The sequence below is a fragment of the Lepus europaeus genome, chromosome 5 (assembly GCF_033115175.1).
Source record: "Lepus europaeus isolate LE1 chromosome 5, mLepTim1.pri, whole genome shotgun sequence".
Taxonomy (NCBI): domain Eukaryota; kingdom Metazoa; phylum Chordata; class Mammalia; order Lagomorpha; family Leporidae; genus Lepus; species Lepus europaeus.
In genome coordinates, this window is record NC_084831.1 from 5,716,332 (window position 1) to 5,739,348 (window position 23,017).

The 23,017-nt window shown below is 59.4% G+C and overlaps 1 protein-coding gene across 1 annotated transcript; it reads right to left on the reverse strand.

Moving 5' to 3' along the window:
* Window positions 1-4,954: 4,954 nt before the first annotated feature.
* SLC2A7 (solute carrier family 2 member 7) lies at window positions 4,955-22,769 on the reverse strand. The gene is made up of 12 exons (XM_062193849.1): window positions 22,743-22,769; window positions 21,803-21,901; window positions 19,094-19,254; window positions 16,360-16,484; window positions 14,497-14,649; window positions 13,513-13,638; window positions 12,946-13,136; window positions 11,663-11,773; window positions 9,568-9,669; window positions 7,020-7,095; window positions 5,636-5,763; window positions 4,955-5,176 (listed from the first exon to the last, which is right to left on the reverse strand). The coding sequence occupies exons 1-12, from the start codon at window positions 22,767-22,769 to the stop codon at window positions 4,955-4,957; spliced, it is 1,521 nt and encodes a 506-aa protein (XP_062049833.1).
* Window positions 22,770-23,017: the final 248 nt, after the last annotated feature.

The following is a 23,017-nucleotide window of genomic DNA, read 5'->3' on the forward strand; positions in this document are numbered from 1 at the left end:
GCTGGGCATGACGGCTACAACACCAGCTGGGATGCTGGCGTCCCCCACTGCAGGGCCCGGGCTCCTGTTCTCGCTCTGCTTCCTGCCAAGGTGCACCCTGGGAGGCAGCAGAGATGGCACAAGTGCTTGGGAGACCAGGATGGAGCTCCTGGCTCCTGGCTCGGGGCTGGTCCAGTTCACCCAAGTGGGGAGTGAACCAGCAGATGGAAGATCTCTCTCTCTGCCTTTCTTATAAATAAATAAGTCAATAAATCGATAGACTCATCTTTAAAAAGATGAGCTGAGAGAGCGACAGAGCACGTGTTTGGGACGTGGAGGGGTGATCAGCTGGAGCACTTCCGGTATCAAGGGCTCGGCAGAGGGGCTGACCTGGGGACCGGAGGCGGCCACGTGGGCTTGTGACGGTTTGGATGTTAACTGTCCCCGAGAGCCTGAGCCTCGGAGCCTTACGTTAAGGAATCAGGACTGAGCTCAAGCCGGTTGTGGCGTCTGAGGAGGGGGCTCTGGGGAGTGGGCGCAGCTCCTGGGATGGAATTGTGGTGGCTTTATCAGGAGAGCCACAGACACCGGATGCGCGTGCTGGTGGCCGCCGTGAGATGTGCCGTCTGCCAGACCAGCGGGGCTGCCGAGCCTGGCCGTGACCTCGGAGCCGGGGCCATAACAAGCCTCCCTTTGCAGCAGCAGCTTTGGTAGAAGCGGCCTGATGCACAGCTGTGTCACGGGTATCAGAGACCAGCGAGGGCTGGGCCTGTGGCGTGGGGCGGGGGACACCTGCGGTCCTCGTCTCAGGGCCTGGCTCTCAAGCCCAGCTCCGGCTCTGGCTCCAGCTTCCTGCTAACACCAGCCCTGGGAGGCAGCGGGTGTTGGCTCAAGTGCTTGGGTCCCTGCCACCCATGTGGGAGACCTGGATTGTGTTCCTGGCTCCGGTTTGACCTGGCTCAGCCCTGGCCATTGCAGGCCTTCGGGGAGGGAACCAGCAGATGGGAGCTCTGGCTGGCTGGCTGGCTGTCCCTCTCTCTATTTCTCAAATAAAACAAATGTTAAAACTCAAGCCGAACAGCAGCCTGCGTCCACCTTACGAGGTCCCAGCAGGGGTCTGAGGAAGAAGAAGGAATGGGGTGAAGGCAAAGTGAGGTCGAAGCACAGCGGAGGGTTGGGACTGTGCAGGAAGGGGGGTCCCCAGACCAGGCTGCCACCCAGCTCTGAAGCCACGCGGGCTCCCTGGAGCTGCCCACGGCCCCCCGGGGTCCGTGTCCCAGAGTCAGGGACCCAAGGGCAAGAAGAGGAAGGACTCGGGAAGGCGGGGAAGGGGGGCAGCCAGCAGGGGGCGCCCTGTGGCCCTGTGAAGCTGGAACCCGGTACAGGAAACTGTGGGACCCCCTCAGCGGCTGCTCCCCCAGGTGGAGTCGCGTCCCAGGCTCCGGCTGGACAGGATGTGCAAGAAGGGGTCAGAGTCCAAGGACACAGGCCGGGCACCCAGAGTATGCCCACGTCTACGGAGAAACTCCTGGGCAAATGCTAATATTACCGCCGTTCCTGTTCTTCAGCCGGGGAGTGAGTCAGAGAAGGTAAGGCGGCCCACGGCAGAGCTGGGTTTCAAGGCCAGGCTGGGAGGGGCTGTCCTGGGAGGTTTCGAGCCGCCTGTCAGTGGAGGCATTCAAGCCAGGGACCTGGTGACAATGACGACATTGCTGAATGGGCATCTCGTCCTGGAGACGGCGACCAAGAGATGGCTCAGGGACTTCCAAGGTGCAATCCGGGATCTTAGGAGCAGGTGTAACTGGGCTCTGAGGGCGTGGGGTCTGACCACAGGGGATGCCCCGAGACTCACCCTGAGACCTCGCCTCCGCCTCCCCTTCCCGGGAACCCTGACCTGTGTGTCTCCCTTATCTGTGAGTCACACGTGCACAGCCCCCGGGCTGAGGCTGGAAGATTAGTGGATCCCTGTGAGCCAAGCAAAGTACAAAGAGCTGGTCTCCCAACAAGATAGGAGACCGCGGCACGTGGAGCAACCACGCCTGACCCCAAGCCTCAGGACTCCCCGTGATGAGGCTGGGCAGGGAGAGGCTACAGCTGTTGGAGCATGGCACCATGGTCACGTGACCCTGCAGTGCGGCCCAATCAGCAACACCGAGCGAGCAGCTGCTAGAAGTGCTTACAAGGCGTGGCACTGGGGACTGTGGGGAGCTTTGGCCTCCCAGGTAGTGCAGGAGGGGTGGGGACGCCGTTCCCCTGCTGCTGTCCAGGAGAGGAACCCAGGGAACGGTGGGGCTGGTGTGGGTGCTGATGTCCCTGGCTGCGGGGGCGGAGTGCAGCTCTCCTGGTTTTCAGGGCCACGCCTTCTCCGCAGCAGGTGCAGGGGGACCCAGAGACAGTGTGGGTTACCAGTGTGAATTCTTTAAAAAAAAAGATTTATTTATTTATTTGAAAGTCAGAGTTACAGATGGAGAGGGAGACACAGGGAGAGCTCTTCCATCTGCTAGTCCACACCCCAGATGGCTACAACAGCCAGGCGCCTCTTCCGGGTCTCCCATGCGGGTGCAGGGGCCCATGCACTTGCGCCATCGTCTGCTGCGTTAGCAGGAAGCTAGATTGGAAGCGGAGCCCTGGGACTTGAACCAGGATTCTAATAGGGGATGCCAGCATCACAGGCGGTGGTTTAACCCGCTGTGGCACAACACCGGCCCCAGACACCTCCTTTCAGCACTGCATCATTGCTGTGGTCCACATACGTGGGCGTCCGTTTCTGAATTTTGTGTTGTGCTTCATTGCATCAACACCACGTTGTTCCGAACACCGTAGCCTTACAATGGGTCGTGATGTCAGGTAATGTTAGTCCCCTTTTCCTGGATTCTATTTGCTAAAGTTTGCCTAGTCAATTTTTTAAAAAGATTTACTTATTTATTTATTTGAAGGGGAGAGTGAAGAGAAACAGAGAAGAGAGAGATCTTCCATCCACTGGCTCACTCCCCAAATGGTTGCAAAGGTCGGCACTGGTCCAAGACAAAGCCAGGAATCCAGAGTTTCATCCGGGTCTCCCAAGTGGATGCAGGGGCCCGAGGACTTGGCCCGCCTTCCACTGCCTTCAAGGCTCGTTAGCAGGGAGCTGGATCAGAAGCAGAGCAGCCTGGCCTCACACCAGCGCCCAGATGCGATGCCAGTGTCACAGGCGACAGCTCGCCGAGCACAACGCCAGCCCCTTGGCTAATTACTGTCGTATCTATGTTCACGGAAAGCACTGATCTGCAGTTTTCTTATAATGTTTTCAATTTGGTTTAGGTGTCAGAGTAATGTTGACGTCAAAGAATGAGTTAGAAGTATTCTTTCCTCTTCAATTTTCTGGAAGAATTTGGGTCAAATTAATATGATTTTTTTCTTTAAATGCTTGGTGGAATTCACCAGTGAAGCCATTTGGGTGTGGGGTTTTCTTCTCGGGGGGAAGGTTTCTAAACCACAAATTCAGCTTTTTTCATTGATTTAGGGTAATTCAGGCTATGAGGACACCTCAAAAAGTTCATGGAAAATGGAATTAGATATTACTTTGATGTAAAACATTGTTAAAACTGTGCGTACATGGGGCCTTCAAAATTTTCAGAGAAAATGCAGATAATGAGAAACCAGTGCAAATAATGAAAAATGCACATAATGAAAACACAGCGCAGGGATTTCCAGAATTTTCTCACCAAAATAAGCTTAACTTTCAAATCCGTTCTCCAGCAACTTTGTGAGGTCGCCTGTGTCTCTTCAGCACGGCGCCTCCTTCATGGGATTGCCCCTTTTGGCCAAGTTGTCAAATTTATTGGCCTAGAATTGTTCGTGACGCCCCTCATTCCGCTGGGGAGAAGCCCGCCAGCCTGCCCAAGTCCAGGCTCCACTTCCTACTCACGCCCGCACGGAGGCCTCCAGGCCATGCTCTGTTCGGCCTCGGAGGGCAGCTGCTGTGTTGGATGACCGTGGGCTCACGCCTGCACCCCTCCGCTGGTGGCTTTTTAGCCTGGGCCCAGGACCATGAGGCCGGGGTCCCACCCCCTTTCCGGGCAGGCCCATCTGGAGACCCTTGGAGGGTATGAGCCCCACAGGGAGGACGCCTCACTCTGGGGGAGCCATAGGTGTGCTCCTGGAATTCCCGGGGGTACCTGGGCTCCTTCAGTCACGTGACATGCTGTAGCCACACCCCGGGCTCCTACAGGTCCGATTCTGGGTCCAGGGCTGTGAGCACAGGCAGAGAGCTGCCTGGGGGTCTCAGCGGCCAAGTGCGTTTTAACAGGAACCGTGTCCATAACCCCCTGATATGTTAAAATGCTTCCCAACTTATCAGGCGTATCGGCCTCGGTGCAGGGATGTGGAAAGGGAGGCTAAGAGAGGTCACGCAGCGTCCTGGCCTGCAAGAGGTGAGCCGGCTGGGGCCGAGGGAGAGGTCTGGCGATGGCTCGACGCTGCTGCTGCGAATCCTTTGAAGTTCAAAAGCTGCAGGCTGATGGCCTGGCCCTGCCGGCGTGGGCCAAGGCTGGTGACCGGCTTTCCACAGAGGATGCGCAGAGCAGACCCCGGGCGAGTTTCAGAGGAAGCTTCCAGAAGTCTGGGCGCAGGGAATGGGCGCAGAAGCTTTTTTTTTTTTTTTTTTGGCAGGTAGAGTTAGAGAGTGAGAGAGAGAGAGAGAGAAAGGTCCTCCTTTTGTTGGTTCACCCCCCAAATAGCCGCTACGGCCAGTGCTGTGCTGATCCGAAGCCAGGAGCCAGGTGCTTCCTCCTGGTCTCCCATGCAGGTGCAGGGCCCAAGGACCTGGGCCATCCTCCACTGCCTTCCCAGGCCACAGCAGAGAGCTGGCCTGGAAGAGGGGCAACCGGGACAGAACTGGCGCCCCAACCGGGACTAGAACCTGGAGTGCCGGCGCCACAGGCAGGGGATTAGCCAAGTGAGCCGCGGTGCCGGCCAAGGACCGGTTGCAGAAGCTTTAAAAGGAAGTTCCCTTCCCAGCCGCGCAGGGCCCAGGCGGCTCCGCCCCGGTGACGTCTCCCTTCTTCTCCGGGGTCTCCACCCCGTTCCTCCGGGCAAAGATACGGTTTATCTGCACGAATGTCTGCCCCTTGGTCTCAGGGATCACCACGTAGATGTAAATGGCAGTGAGGAGGCAGACGCCCGCAAAGACGATGAAACTGTAGGCTCCGATGGCCTCCTGGACCGAGAGACGGAGAGAGTGGGAGGCCGTGGGGCGGGCCCTGGCAGGGACAGTCCTGTGGGTCCCCAGGGGCTTTGTGGTGGCCAGTCTTGTTCTGCTCTTGGGCCGGTGACAGAGCCAGAAAACTGGATCCTGCCCTAAATGGCATCCTTGGCCTTTAGCCACAGACCTCCCGGCCTTCACACCCTTGGTGTGTTGCGAGCCAGAAGGGCAGGGGTCGGGGGGTTGTGTCCCCTCGCCCTGGCTCCAGCGGGCTCTCTATTACCCTTGAACGCCACAGACCAGAGCCCTGGCCTTACGGGGTGGGTGGGGGAGCCCCCACACCACAGCACAGCATCCCAGGCATGACCGGTGTTCCCTGCAGGAGGGTTGGCATTGTTCCCTGGAGCTCTCCCTGTCTCAGCGCCCATCAGGGAGGCCCAGGGATGGGGGCACCCGGGGCCTGGGCTCACTCACCTGCACGGACGGGAACACGAAGCCTATGACGAAGTTGGTGAGCCAGTGCACCGTCCCATCCACCACGAAGGCAGCCGGCCGGGAGGACTGCAGGAAGATCTCTGTCCTCACCACCGAGGGCACGGGGCCTGGGCCGTGGGAGGGGGAGAGTGGATCGAGAAGGGAGCAGGGGGCCTGGCTGGCCCTGGCCTCTGACCCTGTGGGAGCCCCTGCTGGGATCAGGGGCCAGAAAGGCCCCCACCCCTGCCCTGCAGAACTGGGTCACAATTGGGCCAGAAGCCACAGAGGTCTGCTTGGCAAAGCCCGGGTGGGGAGCCCAGAGTTGAATCCCCATGCACGGGAAGTGCGGAGACAAAGCAGAGAGGAGGAAGGCGAGGCAGCAGTGAGGACTCGGTCCATGCAGGGAGTGGACCTTCCCCTCCCAGATGCCCCCAGTGTGTCACCCCCTTCCTCTGTGTTGGGGTCACCCTGAACCTAGAGGGTTGAGGCCGGCTCAGTGAGTTCCTGGGCTTGGGCAGTGCTGCCCTCCTGTGGTAGGTCTGGGAATGGCAGCCCCAAGTGCTGCCCCTCTCCTTGGGTGCGTCTCTTTGTCAACAGTTTTTCATGACCACCCCCCAGGGAGCTTTCCCTAAAGCGTCCAAAGCCAGTTTCCCACAATTGCCACCCCCATGAAATCCTAGTGCAGCAGCTATCCTGTGCATCTGTCTGTCTTGTATCCAGCTCAGGGGCTTTATACATAGAGACCCCCTGCTGCTCCCCCACTCCCAGGGACTCTGCCCCCCTGGATATGCACAGCGGGTGGGGACAGGAACTCACAGCCGCAGGATGAAGCTGCTCTTGGCACTAAAAAGGGCGGAACTCCCGCACCCCAGGAGAGAGGAGGCTGCTGGTGAGGGAGCTACTGCCCCGCCTCCTGCTTCCCTCGGGACCAGGCGCAAAGGTCACATCCACCCACCCGGGGGTCTGGCATCTGCCAGCTCAGCTGGTCACCTGCGTGCTTCACGCAGGCAGCCTGGACCCGTGGGAGGACAGTGGCCACTCCCCGGGACACCGAGGCAGGGCGGGATGGACTGCCGGGCACCCAGGCCTCCCACACACACCCACACAGCGTCTCAGGATCCAGAGGCATCTGCCCCAGGCAGCGAGACCGAGGGTGGAGCCTCAGGAGTGGACTGGAGTGAACTGGAGTGGCCGCCGTGGAAATGGTGACAGGCAGGGGTCTTCAGGACGGGTGGGGTCTGCGCAGGTGGGGAGGGTGGGGTATTGGGAATACTGTGGACACGGGCCTCATGGACTCCACTCACTTCATAGGTACTTGTGCACCTGCAATGTGCGGGGGCCCTGCAGGGCTGGTGGGGGCGGGGTGGGGCCAGGCAGTACTCACTGGGCCCGATGGAGTGTCCCGCGATGTAGGCAAAGACACAGAGCACACCCAGGTAAGACAGCCCAGCGACCTTGCTCTGCAGGGGAGAGGGCGGTCAGAACGAGGCCCCACCCCCAGCCTGCTGCTCTGCAGGCTTCCCGAAGCCTTGGCTGTTTTCAAGTGGGGGGCTCAGGCGCGTGTTTCTGTTGTTTTCCCGTCGGCCACCCCTCTCTGCACTCCACAGACGTGAGCCACTGGGTGTCCACACACCCCTCTGAGCGAGGGCGGTGCCGTCTGTCCTACCAATGTGAGCCCAGAGTACAGGCAGGGAGACCCCCGGCCCCGCGGGGACCAAGCACTGGCCCACATCACACAGTCGAGGGCAGGGCCTTGGGGTCCTGGCTCCCTCAGCCGGGTCCTCAGGTGTCACTCAGATGGCCCCAAGCTCACTGCCAGGGACCAAGGCTGCAGGGGGGGGGGGCGGGCAGCAGACAGGGTGGTGGGCGGGCGACCAGAACCCACAAATAAGGGACAGAGACGGCTGGGGGAGTGGCAGGAGGCCGGGTCCATTTCAATGCCTCGTGCAGAGGAGGACGTGGCCAGGTGGATGGGGCAGCCGGACACAGCGCCAAGCGGGAGCAGATTTTCCACAGAGTCCACAGGACGAGCGGAAGAGAAGGGCCACCCAGTAGGCCACCGAGGTTTGTGGAACGCAGTGAAGGGATCTCGGTGGCAATGTCTTCACTTCCGGTCTCTTTTGCCTCCAGACCGGAAATGTTCTTGTGAGCAGGCACTTGGCCCAGTGGTCAAGGAGGTGCTCGGGACGCCCGCATCTTTTATCACAGGCCTGGTTCAAGTCCCGGCTCTGCTTCTGAGTCCAGCTTCCTGCGGATGGGCATCCTGGGAGGCAGCTAGTGATGGCCCAAGTATTAGGGCCCCGCCACCCTTGTGGGAGACCAGGATGGAGTTCTTGGCTCCTGACTTCAGCCTGGCCCAGCCTTGGCTGAGGCAGGCATTTGGGGGATGAACCGTTAGACAGAGGATCTCTCTGTCTCTGTCTCTCTTTCAAATAAAAATTAATTAAAGCTTGGAAGAGAAGGAAAAAAGCAAAGACCTTGTCTCCAAGTTATGGGAGAACGTCTTCACACGTCCCTGTACCAGGCTGGGTCACATTTCCAGTTGCACACTTTTCATTTGGAAGGGCTTCAGGACAGGGTGCAATAACCTGGCCAGCAACAAGGACAGAGAGGAAGCCCAGGAGACACAAGCTGAGGCGTGGAAACATTGTATCGTGCTGCCCTGGGTTAGGCTGGCAACATCAGCAGCCCACCTTGGATCCCCAGTTCCAGTCCAGTCCTGGCTGCTCCACTTCCAAGCCAGCTCCCCACTAACGCTAGCGCACCTGCGAGGCAGTGGATGATGGCCCGAGTACTTGGGTCCTTACCATCCATGTGGGAGACCCTGGCTCCTGGCTTTGGCCTGGCCCAGCCCTGGCTGTTGCAGCCAGTTGGGGAGTGAACCAATGGATGGACAATCCTTTTCTCTCTGTGTTTCTGTCTCTTCTTCTTTGTCACTCTGCCTTTCAAATAATCAAATAAATAAGTACCTCTTCAAAAAATAATTTAAAAAACAAAAGGACTTCATATTACGGCCATCATGTGTGCTTCTGTAACTCCTGCAGAACACGGAGCGGATACGAGAGAACTTGAACGGCGCAGGCTTTGCCGGGGGCCGTGGACGAGAACTTGAATGGCACAGGCTTTGCCGGGGCCGTGGACGAGAACTTGAACGGCACAGGCTTTGCCGGGGGCCGTGGACGAGAACTTGAATGGTGCGGGCTTTGCCGGGGGCCGTGGACGAGAACTTGAATGGTGCGGGCTTTGCCGGGGCCGTGGACGAGAACTTGAACGGCACAGGCTTTGCCGGGGCCGTGGACGAGAACTTGAACGGCACAGGCTTTGCCGGGGGCCGTGGACGAGAACTTGAATGGTGCAGGCTTTGCCGGGGCCGTGGACGAGAACTTGAACGGCGCAGGCTTTGCCGGGGCCGTGGTGCTGAAGCTCACAGGCAGTTTTCATTCCTGCTTCCTTCCTGGGCTCTGCTGTTGCCCATCCTGTCCCCGCTGGGTCTCCATCTGGTCTCTAGGCAGCCTTCCTGTTGCAGGTTGACCAGGTCCAGCAGGCGCTCTGCCCACTCCATCCTGGAGCCCACGGAGCGCGTGGAGCCTTAAGCCCTGCTCACTCCCTCCGTTGCAGCCTCCTGTGTGTCCCCGCCCCTACAGCAGCGAACGCTGTGTGGCCGATCTCCACGCGTGGTCTGCCACCCACACGGACCTCAGATCCCGGTTTCTTCTGCTTCCGGAGGCGACGATTTCCAAGTCCCCTTCTTGGGTCCTCACTGGTTCATCCTTGATGGTGTGTGGTCTCACACTTGTGCCCAAGCCGGTGTTGCCTCACCACAGGCCAGGGGTGCCACCCAGAGCCAGGGCCCCTGTTAGGGAAGCCCCCTCCCTGCATTTTGTGCCCCCACTCCCGCCTTGCCCTCCCCGGCCAGGAGAGTGGGGTCAGACCTGGAAGAGGAGCGCCAAGGTCAGCACCAGGCAGGCACAGCCGCAGAGGCCATAGCCCACCAGCAGGAGGAGCCGCCTTCCCAGCTGCTCCACGGCCACTGCCTGCAGGGGAAGCCAGCCGTGAGGAGCAGGGATGGCACCCGGGGTGCCCTGCAGCTCCCACGCCCCTCACAGTCCACAGTCCCCTGCTGCCGCCCGGGGGCTCCCACCACCCCTCAGGTACCTCCCCGCTGTAATGGCCACCTTTTCTCATTCCTGCGTTTCTTGCTCTCGCATCTCGGGGCCTGGCTGGCCCTGGGGTGCTGGCCCCCGACAGTTGTCTGATCCCACGAGCCCAGCCATAGCGTCCCGGGATGCCATTTCACACGCAGCCCACCCCGACCAGGTGGCCTCTCCCACTCTGGGCCACTCTCCGCCTGCCCTGTTCCCTGGTCAGGCACGGCGCTGCACCCGCAGCCCACTGAGATGCTCCACCCTGGCCAGTGCCCAGCCTGCCTCCCCTGCCTTGCCTGTTCCCTCCCACAGAAACCACAACAAGCTCTCTTGCCCACATTTCCCTGTCACCTCCGGTCCCATGATTGACCCTGGGGTGCCCCTTCCCCCCTCCCCCCCCCCCCCCCCGTGGCATGGCATGTCCTGCTGGACCCCTCCTCCAGGGAACTGGGAGCAGCCAACCTTTCAACACCAGGCGCCTCCTGATCTGGTGGCCTCACCACACCCAAACAATGATAGAACCTTGGTTAAACAGTTCCCCCTCCTCGTCCTGGTGCTCCGGCCAACTGGACTTGGGACTCGCGTCTCCAGGGTCCCTCCCGGCCCTGTCCTCTCTGCCAGCTCCTCCAAGCTCGGTCCCTGCTGCTCCTTCCGCTCGGTTCCTTCCTCTTGCACTTTGAATAAGGCGTCTCGCCCATGCTCACGGCAGCTCCACACCAGGCCCTGCACGGTCCCCCGAGTCCCGCTACTTCCTGCCCTCCCAACAGCCCAGGCCGGGTCACCACTGCCGTGCAGCCAGGGCCAGGCAGCAGCATGATGGCCATGCCTGTCTTGTACCCAGGGTCGAGTTTGTCCTGCACGCCTGTACCCGGATATTGTTCCTCTAGGGAGGGTGGTGGAGAGGGAGGCCCTAGACCTGCTCGTTTATCCTGGAGGAGGCTCAGAGGAGGCGGGACCCTGCCCCCCTCCCCAGGAAGAAAAGGGAGGGGCCAGGGGAAGCCAGTGGGAGGAAGGGCTTCAGCTTTGGGCCTGGTGACCTCCCTCAGTTCTCCATCACCCTGACCCTTTCCCCCTTAACCCTCCCCTCCCTGCCACTCTGAATCCCCTGGGAGCTGGTCAAGACTTAACCTGGCTCTGGGGAAAACACAAAAAAGCAATAAATAACCTCCTAAAAATTTCAGCCATGGGAGCAACTCAACAAATGGAAATGGAGATAACTAGGGGGTAACTCATCAGCTCATCTTTTTTTCTTTTTTCTTTTTTTTTTGCCAGGCAGAGTTAGACAGAGAGGGAGAGAGAGAGAGAGAGAGAGAGAGAGAGAAAGGTCTTCCCTCCATTGGTTCACCCCCCAAATGGCTGCTACGGCCAGCGCTGCGCCGGTCCGAAGCCAGGAGCCAGGTGCTTCTCCTGGTCTCCCATGTGAGTGCAGGGCCCAAACATTTGGGCCATCCTCCACTGCCCTCCCGGGCCACAGCAGAGAGCTGGACTGGAAGAGGAGCAACTGGGACAGAATCCAGTGCCCCAACTGGGATGAGAACCTGGGGTGCCAGCGCCACAGATGGAGGATTAGCCTAGTGAACCACGGCGCCGACCAGCTCATCTTTCTAACACAGCACTTAGATCAAGGCACCTGGAGTTCAGATTTTAAATCCTGAACCCTGAAGTGACAATATGGCACCAACAACATTCACTACATCAGAAGACCGGGAACGCAAGTGCCACCAGCATTTCACAAAGAAGACACTTGCACCTGAGGTTCTTTGAGTCACCTGGTGGGGGTCACACAGGCAGCAAGTATGTGACCCTAGGACCGGGGCCACAGCACTCAGCTGACCCCGTGGGGCTCCTGTCTGCCCGGGAAGGATGCTTCTCAGGCACTCACGGAGATGACGGTCATCACGATGTTGACCACGCCGGCCCCCACCGTCACGTACTGGGAGTGAGTAGCTGCCACTCCGGCTGACGTGTAGATGGTGTCCGCATAGTAGTTGATCTAAAACACAGAAGCAGGGTGTGAGGGAGGCCGAGGACCCAGGCTGCTGGCTTCTCTCTGTGCCCAGGATGCGTCCCTGGGACAGAAGGTGGTGATGGGTTCGGGACACCCAGGAGCTGGACCACCGACCGCTCTGATGTGTTCCCCTCTACCACCTGTGACTGCGAGCTCAGAGCCACATCCTTCCCTGTCACCGTGGCCAAGGCGGCCCCTGCTCGGCTGGCGTCTGGTCCACGCCCAGGGTTGGTGACACAGGCAGCCAGGGCTGTCAGCCCTTCCAGGACCCTTGTTGAGCATCCGCAGATCGGGGGCGTGGGCCTTTAGCCTCGCGGTTAGGACACCCACGTCCAGTACCGCAGGCCGCGGATTGATTCCTGGCTCTGGCTTCTGATTCCAGCTTCCAGACCCTGGGAGGCAGCAGCAAAGTCGCAAGTGACTGGGCTCCTGTCGCTGACGTGGGCGACCTGGCTCCTGGCTTCAGCTGTTGCAGGCATTTGGGGAGGGGACAGGGAGGAATAGAGGCTGGGAGCTCTGTCTGTCTAGTTGTCTGTTTTTGTCTGTCTCTCAAATAAAAAAAATAGAAAACAAAGCCACGAATCCTGGAAGACCCAGAGCCACCTCTTGACACCGCCCTGAACGTCCACACTGAGGTTCCTGGAAGCAACCTCCGGATTTTGTAGCTCCCTGCCCTCCATGCCACACCCCCCAGAGATACGGTCAGAGCAAAGGGCCGTATTCTAGGAGGCGACGGCACAACATTGGGGCCCGGTGAGGCCCTGGGCTCCTGGCCCAGGTGGGAGCAACCAACCGCCTTCCCCAGGAGCCGCAGTGTCCGCCTGGTGCCACCGGCCCCCTGCACAGAGCAAAGAGCTCGGCAGGAGAGGTCTCCCTGCGGTGCCTGGGAAGCCCAGGACAGGCAGAGTGGCCGAGGGGGAGGCGGAGCCGGGAGGCAGAGCAGCCTCTGACTCCCCCCAGGACTGGCCTGCTGGAGGCGGAGCCGTGTCTCAGTAAGAAAGGGAAGCTGTCTCCTGAACAGTCCCGGGTGAGCAGAGAAGCCCCCGAGAGACAAGGGGCCTCTGCTCCTCCCAGCCTCTCCCAGTCCCGCGTCTGAAACATGCACACCCCTGAGGCTCCCCGGGGGTGTCTGGCTAGGTCCATGCCTGCCGGCATACCGCATTGATCCCGGACAGCTGCTGGCCCGCCATGAGCACAATGATGGAGACCAGCTGCCAGCGCAGGGGCCGGAAGGTGAACAGGTTGAGCACTGACAGGTGCCCCTCAGCGCGCTCGGCTCGCTCCTCCTCCCGCATGTCATCCAGCTCGGCTTCCACGTCGGCCGCACGGCCTCTCAGCCTCCGCAGAGCTGTGCGACAGAGGGTCACCCAGGGTGGCCGGCTCACCGCCACTAAGAGCTGTCCCCCTGCTCACCGCCACTGTCCCCTGGCTTCACCCTCAATGTCCCCGGCTCACCGCCACTGTCCCAAAGATTTCAGGATGCAAGGGACGGCTCCCCGTGACTTCGCCTGCTCCACACTCAGCAGATCTCCACTGTTTGACCCTAGCCAGGTCCCCAGCACCAGGGCTGTGCCCCCAGTTGCCACCCTCCCATCCCCCACCCCACTCAGTCTCTCAACTCTGATGCCCGGGACTCTGACCCTGACCTCAGTCTCAGCCAGACCTACCCACAGCTGCCCAGCCCCAGCGTGGACCCCCGTGGGGCGCCGCCTGCCTTTCAGTACCTCGCCGTGCGGCTTCCTCGTCTCCTTTCTGGATCAGGGTGTAGCGGGGGCTCTCGGGGAAGAAGGGCAGGGAGAGGAGCTGCAGCAGCGCTGGGATCCCGGTGACAGCCAGGAGCACGGGCCAGCCTGGAGGAGCCGACACCTGGAACTCGAGCCCAGGACAGGCCGGGGTGGGGGGGGTCTCTGTGCACCTCGGCTGGTGTCACAGTGTGACCTCTCCTCTGAGGTCACCTGCCCATGGTGTCCCCACCCTGACCAAGGACCGGGGGGACCAAGATGTTCGCGGTCCTTCCAGAAGGCCTGGGAGAGACAGGGTTACACCAGCACCTCCCACCCTGCTAGCTACGATGTGAATGGGCAGCATATCAACCTCTCCGAGCCTTGTGGGAAATGCTTGTCAGGCTAAAACTGTGCATGGGTTTCAAAGTTTTTGCACGAAAATTTTAAAAATTCCATTTTTCATGAACTTTTTGAAATGCCCTCGTAGAGATGATAACACTGCTAAGAGAGCATCGGCTGAGGAGGGAGCAGGAGGGGGCAGGAGCCCACGCACAGGGGCTTCCCTCCAAAACGGGTGTCCGACCCCCTGGGGGAAGCCCGTCCCGGGAGGATTTACCCCCAAACCCACGGGCATCCTGACCCTGAATGATCTTTGCCAGACCACCCACGGGCTTACCAGTGTCTGAGTCCCTTCAAGCTACCGTGTGGAACACAGCGACTTGGATCCACCCAGGAAGGAGTTGGTGTGGAATCCGGGGCTTTGGCAAATGTCTGTGAAAACCCCACTGTGTTCACGGGGCCTTTGCTGCCGGCCCACGTTCATTCGCCTGCCATGCCGATGACTGTCACACGTCCTTCCCAGCTTGGAGCAAAACCTCTCCTCTCGACCCCCCTCCCCTCCCAGCCTCCCCTGAGCGGCCTGCTGGACATGTGGGGTACAGGTGGACGAGCGGCCGGGCCCCCAGCCCCCGGCTCCCCCGTCACCTGTCGCATTGCCCAGGATGGCCTGGAGGCTGAAGACCTGTGCCAGGAAGACGCCGATGATGACGAACACCTCTGTCATGGTGCCCAGGGCGCCTCGCAGCTGCTTGGGAGCCAGTTCTCCCAGGTACATGGGGAGGGCGCTGTAGGAGATGCCTGTCGGGCAAAGCAGAAATGAGGAGACCGAGGGCCGCCGCCCAGGACCCCGGTGCCTGAGGGTTAATTCACTTCCATTCCCTGTGACCCCGTTTCTGCTAGACCACTCCTAGCAGGGGAGGCGTCTCTGTGTCCCTGGGGTTTAGAGAGCTCTGGCTTTGGTTTATTTCCTAATGTTTCCAATGCTTGTTTACTTATATACCTCTTTTTTTTTATTTTTAAGATTTATTTATTTTACTTGATAGGCAGAGTGACAGAGAGAGAGAGGGAGAGACAGAGAGGCAGAGAGATCTTCCATCTGCTGGTTCACTCTCCGAACAGCTGCAACAGCTGGGGCTGGACCAGGCCAAGGCCAGGAGCCTGGAACTCCATCTGGGTCTCCCACATGGGTGGCAGGGCCATCAGCTGCTGCTTCCCCAGGTGCATAAGCAGGGAGCTGGATCAGAAGTGGAGCGACCCAGACTCGAAGTGGAGCTCCAAGATGGGATGCCGGCATTGCAAGTGGAGGCTTAACTCGCTACTCCATGACGCTGTCCTCCCGGCCCTGCCGTGTTAATACGAGAATCCATTGCAGCCAAGAAATCGCCCTCTTCTGCTGACCGAGACCTCGGATTCTCTGTGCTTTCTCCAGAGCCCCCATCCTCAGTCCAGACTTCCCCTCCGGGGCCAGCGCTGCGGTGCAGTGGGTGACGCTGCTGCCTGTGGTGCCCGCATCCCATATGGGCACCGGTCCAAGTCGTGGCTGCTCCACTTCCAATCCAACTCCCTACAAATGTGCCTGGGAAGGCAGTGGATGATGGTCCAAGTGTTTGGGTCCCTGAACCACTGTGGGAGACCTGGAAGAAGCTCCTGGCTTCAGATCAGCCTAGCTCTGGCCATTGTGGCTATTTGGGGAGTGAACCAGTGGATGGAAGACCTCTCTGTCTCTAAAAACCCCCACCTCTCTCTGTGAAACTCTGTTCCTTTTAAATAAATAAATAAATAAATATATATATATTTTAAAAAACCAACTGTCGGCCGGCGCCATGGCTCAATAGGCTAATCCTCTGTCTGTGGCGCCGGCACACCAGGTTCTAGTCCCGGTTGGGGCGCCGGATTCTGTCCCAGTTGCTCCTCTTCCAGTCCAGCTCTCTGCTGTGGCCCGGGAGTGCAGTGGAGGATGGCCCAAGTCCTTGGGCCCTGCACCCCATGGGAGACCAGGAGAAGCACCTGGCTCCTGGCTTCGGATCAGTGCGCCGCGCCTGCCGCAGCACACCAGCCGTGACGGCCATTTGGGGGGTGAACCAATGGAAAAAGGAAGACCTTTCTCTCTGTCTCTCTCTCTCTCTCTGTCTAACTCTGCCTGTCAAGAAAAAAAAAAAAAAGATCTTGTTAAACAAATGGAAAGAGCCAGGAAACACGAGGTTCAGAAGGACCTTGGGCCAGAGACAGGAGGCTGCCCCCAGAAAAGAGGCCGTCTGAGGCGGCAAAGACCCCTCGCCTGCCCAGTTTTCCGCCTTGGCCACGGGGCTGGGCACGCCTGAGACTTCTCCTGGTGGACCTGAGCCGGGGCCGGGCAGGAGGCTGCCCCCAGAAAAGAGGCCGTCTGAGGCAGCAAAGACCCCTCGCCTGCCCAGTTTTCCGCTTTGGCCACGGGGCTGGGCACGCCTGTCTGAGACTTCCCCTGGTGGACCTGAGCCGGGGCCGGGCTACCAGCTGCGTCTCCGGTACCTGCACAGACTCCCAGCAGCACTCGAGAGAAGATGATCAGCTCAAACGCCCGGGCCACTTTGCTCACACCCATCAGGATGGCGGGGATGATGGCGAAGATGTTGTTGATCAGCAGCGTCCCCCTCCTGCAAGCACAGCAGAGCCAAGGGCAGCAGTGCAGGTGGCACCGAGGCCTCTTCTCCGGGCGGGCGCCACAGACGGTGGCCGGGGGGGGGGGGGGGGCTGCAGACGGAGGCGAAGCCCTTAGCTCAATGTGAGGCATTAGAGGGTGGGTGGTGATGACGTCAGGGGTGCCCTCGGAGGGGGTCCGTGCCTTTAAGCAGACACACAAGCTCACTCTCCTGTCTCTCTGCCCCAGCCCCACCTCTAGGGCTGGCAGCTTCCACGCTTTCAGGGGTGATAAGGCCATCACCAGCCCCAGGACACTTGCACAGCCAGTGTGACTTCCCCGCATCTTTGAGGATCCCTGGACCCTGAGGGACACAGCTGTCATGATCGGCCGGGATCCACGCCGGGAGCAGGGCTGGAGTTCTCCGAAATATCCCAGCCCAGTCCAGAGAACCCACAGACAGGCAAACTGCATTTCTGTCCCTGAGGTGACCACACCCTGGGAGGATGCCCATCGGAGCCTGAACAGAGGTCAGCCAGGCCGAGGCTCCCTGGGCAGCCCGCATGTGCGGCCACCTCCTGCTACCCAGCCTTTCCTGAGCCGGGACAGCACCGGGCAGCGCTGAGGTCTCCTCTGTGAGATCTGCTCTCCGCCAGGCCTCGGTGACCGTGGACTTCAGACAAGGAAGTGGAGGCCAAGCCCAGGGTCCTAGAACAGTTTCAACACTCTTGTTGCCGCTCGGAACAACACAGACTGATCTGCAAAGCGGCCTGAACACAGGCAGATGTTTGCAGAGGGATTAGGATGCCTGTGTCCTGTATCGAGTGCTTGGGTTTTAGTCCCGGCCCCACTCCCAAATCCAGCTTCCTGCTGCTGCACGCCCAGGGGTCGGCAGGTGATGGCTGAAGTACTTGGGTCCCTGCCACCATGTGGGAGACCTGGATTGAGTTCCTGGCTTCTGGCAGTGGCCTGGTCCAGCCCCAGCTGTTGTGGGTTTTGGGGGAGTGAACCAGCAGATGGGAAATTTCTTTTTCTCTCTCCTCACCTGCTCTACTTCAAATAGACATATATTTTTTTCTTTCTTTATTTGACAGGCAGAGTTAGACAGTGAGAGAGAGAGACAGAGAAAAGTCTTCCTTCCGTTGGTTCACCCCCCTAATGGCTGCCACGGCCGGCTCTGCGCCGATCCGAAGCCAGGAGCCAGGTGCTTCTCCTGGTCTCCCATGAGGGTGCAGGGGCCAAGCACTTGGGCCATCCTCCACTGCCCTCCCGGGCCATAGCAGAGAGCTGGCCTGGAAGAGGAGCAACCGGGACTAGAACCCGGAGCCCAGGCGGAGGATGAATCAAGTGAGCCACGATGCTGGCCCTGACACATTTTTTTAAAAGATGTATTTATTTGTTTGAAAGTCAGAGTTACACAGAAAGAGAAGGAGAGGCAGAGAGAGAGAGAGAGAGAGAGAGAGAGAGGTCTTCTATCCTCTGGCTCACTCCCCAGTTGGCCGCAACCGCCAGAGCTGTGCCGATCTGAAGTCAAGAGCCAGGAGCTTCTTCCAGGTCTCCCATGTGGGGGCAGGGGTCCAAGGACTTGGGCCATCTTCTACTGCTTTCCCCAGCAGAGAGCTGGATCGGAAGTGGAGCAGCCAGGACTTGAACCGGCGCCCATAGGGGATGCTAAAACTGCCGGCTGTGGCTTTACCTACTCCGCCACAGCTCCGGCCCCAAATAGACAAATTTAAAAGACATTTAAAACAGCCTGAATGATGGATACTCACATTACCATCAGTCAGGTGCACAGTGGATGGCAAGCCGTTAATCGAATATTTCTAAGAAGAGGCTCTTTAACTAAAAGTCGTGATTTCCAACCGGCAATGTTGCTCGCGTGTATGGAAAGGGCACAGGCGTGGTTTGGGAGTCATGGTCACTAGAGGTACCTCTCCCCCCACCCACAAGCTACCTAATGTAGCTCCATCATGGGGTAACTGGGCTTCGAGGGCGTGGGGTCTGACCACACGGGACACCCCGAGCCTCACCCCGAGACCTTGGCTCCGCCTCCCCTTCCAGGGAACCCTGACCTGTGCGTCTCCCTTATCTGTGAGTCACACATGCACAGCCCCCGGGCTGAGGCTGGAAGATTAGTGGATCCCTGTGAGCCAAGCAAAGTACAAAGAGCTGGTCTCCCAACAAGATAGGAGACCGTGGCACGTGGAGCGACCATGCCTGACCCCAAGCCTCAGGACTCCCCATGACGAGGCCGGGCAGGGAGAGGCTGCAGCTGTTGGAGCGTGGCGCCACGGTCACGTGACCCTGCAGTGTGGTCCAATCAGCAACACCGAGCGAGCAGCTGCTAGAAGTGCTTACAAGGCGTGGCACTGGGGACTGTGGGGAGCTTTGGCCTCCCTGGTAGTGCAGGAGGGGTGGGGATGCCGTTCCCCTGCTGCTGTCCAGGAGAGGAACCCAGGGAACAGTGGGGCTGGTGTGGGTACTGATGTCCCTGGCTGAGGAGGTGGAGTGCAGCTCTCCTGGTTTTCAGGGCCACGCCTTCTCCCCAGCAGGTGCACGGGGACCCAGAGGTAGTGTGGGTTACTAATGTGAATTTCAAGCGAGGGCGGCACACCCTCTGCTTACCTGCCACATTTATCCACCAGGTGGCCGACAAGCCACGACCCCAGCAAGCCGCCCAGAGGAAACACAGACACAGTGCAAGACCACAGGAGCAGCAGGGCCTTCTCGTCCATGAACCTTCCGTGTCGCTCAAAGTAAGTTTCATTATAAAATGACTTCAGGACCTGCAAAGCATTGCCCCATGCTCAGTGGGAATACTCACAGCCGTGAGACAAGGGGACGGTGCGCAGAGGTGTGCCCTGGGACACAACAAACCTGCGGCTTCCTGGCTGCTCCCTGAGATTCAACACCTGCCGCACGAGGCGCCAGTGCTGCGGTGCCGCCAGTTAGGCTGCTGCCTGCATTGCCGGCGTCCCATGTTGGAGCACTGGTTTGAGTCCCTGCTGCTCTGCTTCTGCTCCAGCTCCCTGCTAGTGTGCCTGGGAAGGCAGCAGAAGACGGCCCCTGTCACCCACATGGAAGACCCAGATGGACCTCTGAGTCCTGGCTTCAGCCTGGCCCAGCATCTGCCATTGCAGTCATGTGGGGAGTGAACCTGCAGATAGAAGAGTGCTCCTGTGTTCTCTGTGTGTGTGTGTCTTATGTCCCCCCCGTCCCGTCACTCTGCCTTTCAAATAAACAAATACATTGTTTAAAAAATTAAACTCAATTTAAAAAGGATCCTTGAAGAATTCATTATTAAAAATCGACACCAAATTGTTAGAAACTCACTTTTCAGAGACTTACTTTCTCAGAGGCAACACAGGAAATATCCTTACTGATTGTGTGACTTTGAGGAATGTATATTACCTTTTTTTTTATTTGAGAGGTAGAGTTACTGAGAGTGAGAGGGATAGACAGAGAGAAAGGTCTTCCTTCCGTTGGTTCACTCCCCAAATGGCTGCAATGGCCGGAACTGTGCCGATCAGAAGCCAGGAGCCAGGTGCTTCTTCCTGGTCTCCCATGCGGGTGCAGGGGCCCAAGCACTTGAGCCATCTTCTGCTGCTTTCCCAGGCCATAGCAGAGAGCTGGATTGGAAGAGGAGCAGCTGGGTCTTGAACCAGCGCCCATATGGGAAGCTGGTGCCACAGGTGAGGATTAACCTACTGTGCCACAGCGCCAGCCCTGAGGGGTGTATATAACCTTTAAATATAAGCCTCAATTTCCTCGTCAGTTCTAGATATATACATATACATCTATATACATGTATGTATATACATCTCATAGAGAATGTTTGAGCTTGGAAAGTGATAAAGCAATGGTACTTTGCTTGACTCAGAGATGACGTTCTGGAGCAGGTGTTTGGCACCAGGACACCCACGTCCCATCATCAGAGTGCCCAGGATCAAGTCCCGCCTCCACTTCCTATCCAGCTGCCTACTTATGTGCACCTGGGAGACAGCAGGTGATGGCTGAAGTACTTGAGTCCCTGGTACACACATGGGAGACCCAGTGGCTTCAGCCCTGACCCAGCCATGGCTGTTGTGGGAGTTTGGGGCATGAACCAGCAGATGGGAGATCTCAGACTGCTCAGAGGTACCTATCCATCTCTCCCTTTCAAATAAATAAGTGAAAAAATGTTTGAAGGTGTCCCATCACATCATATACACTGTACGTGCCTGTGATACATACCCCTTCAGCACATATACCTGTATGCGTGTACACATATAGGAGGATATTCATATATGTGCTGGCAACTGCAGCAATACCTCCCACAAACCAGCAGCTATAAATTAAGAGAATTGATTTAATTTTTTAAAAATTTATTTGAAAGGCAGAGTGACCGAGAGGGAGAGACAGAGGGAGAAATCTTCCATCCACAGGTTCGCTCCTCAAATGACTGCAACAGCCGGGTCTGGGACTGGCCAAAAACAGAAGCCAGGAACTCTGTCTGAGCCTTGCATGTAGATTGCAGGGGCCCAAGCACTCGGGCCCTCCTCTGCAGTCTTCCCAGGCGCATCAGTAGGGAGCTGGATTGGAAGCGGAGCAGGTGAGACTGGGACCATTGCTCCAACATGGGATGCCAGCATTGCCAGCTATGGCTTAACCTGCTGAGCCACAATGCTGACCCTGATGTTAATTTTAAATAGGCAGCAGAGATGACACACACCAGGTCTTGGTAACGCTACCTGAATGCTGGGTCCCGGGCCCTCTGCCCCTCGGGACTTCTCCCTGACGCTGGTCCGGACTGTCAGGCAATCCCTGGTGTCCCCTCTCTAATGCATTCCTCCCATCAGAACTCACACCTGGCTCCCAACCAGCGAAATCCAGGCTGGTCCCCATCCCCCTCCGTGGGCTTTGGCTGTGGCTCCCAGCCCCAGGGTGCTGCAGAGCACTGCCTGTCCCCCAGCTCCGGGCTCATCTCACCCCATCCTCAGGTTTTCGTCCCCAGCTCTCACTCTGGCTGCCCTGCCAAGGTCACCCGCACCATCAACCAGGTCAAACTCATGGTCACTTCCGAGCCCCGCCCCCTCTGGGCCTGCTGCTGAGCTCCCCCCTCCGCCAGGCTTCTGGATGCTCTGCCTCCAGCTCCTCCCCCTCCCAGGACCCCCTCTCTTTTCCCCTTCCTCACCTCAGCCCGTGAATCCCAGAGCTCAGTCCCCGACCCCATGTTCCCCACCATTGACAGGTGGCCCTCCTGGGCAAGGACAGGGGCTGAGGCCCAGAGAGGCTGGGCAGGGCGTGCGCCTTCCCCACACCCCGTGGACGCCCTCCCAGCCAGAGCCGGCCCACCTGGTGTGGCGTGTTCACCACGGCCACGTTGTAGCCGTACTGGAAGGCGGAGCCGAAGGCTGCGCTCAGGGTTGCCAGTGCCAGGCTGGGCTGGAGCCGCTGGGGGGGGAGAGGGGGAAGGCAGAAGGTCAGGGACGCATGGGGCGGGGCCTCAGCGCCTCTGGCCAGCGTGAGGATGGCGGGAGTAAAAGTTGGGGTGGGAGCCACGAGGTGGGCTGGGGAGGGGAGGGTGCTTAGGAGAAGCTGACTTTGGGCACTGAAAGAACGGGGCTGAGGGGCCGTCTTCAGCGGGTGGGCAGGGAAGGCCACCCCGAGTCGGTGCCCATGGCGCTGGGGCTGTGGGAGCCTCACGGACAGAGCTGCCGACCGCGCATCCAGAACAGACCCTGGGAAAACCAGGGCCGTCCCCCAGCCCGTGGCCAGGATTTCCACGGTGACCACAACCTGGAGGGGTACTGGCCTCATAGGCGGCCGTCTGAGGAAGGGGTGGCAGGGCCGGGAGGGGGTCTGTGGCTGCCTCCCAGTCCGTCCAGAGCCGCGGCCCTGGGCCCTTTACCGCCTCCTGCTCTTGCACCCCTCACCCCCAGCCGCACCATCAGCTGCCCAGTGCCCGCAGCCCTGAGGCCGGCACAGCCGGCGCTGGCCAGATCAAGGAGGGCAGGGTTCGGGCGCTGTCTGGGGCCCCCGCTCTGTTACCTTAGGGGTGGGGTCTCTCCAGTGCATCCACTCTCCCAGCATGGCCCTGGAGCTGGACTCAACACGGCCAGGCTGCTGTCTGAGCAGCTAGGTTCGGGAGTAGTGGCTTCCCCAGACCCCCGTCTCAGGGCTGGGCCCCCTAACCCCCTCAGCACTGGAAACACGGGACCTTCACCTCCCCACAGGTGCCCACACCTGGCGGGAAAGGAGTGGGGCGGTGACGGTTCCCGAGCTTGGCACTTACCCACGCCCTGGCCTCTTTGCTCTCCATCCTTGTCCAGGCGGGAGGACAGGTGCGCTCTGCCTCCCGGGGGCACCTGAGCCCTGTCCTGTGGGGCCGCCTGCAGGACTTGCTCGGCCTGAGCCTGCCTGACTCTGTGACCCTTTTGCCCTCTGGACTCTGCCTGTTCTCCCAGCAGCTCCTTATTCTCGGATGGGTCGATAAGCTGTCTGCTGGTGTTTGGCCAGCGATAAGCTGCCTGCTGGTGTTTGGCCAGGAATTCACCTCTGCACCCACCA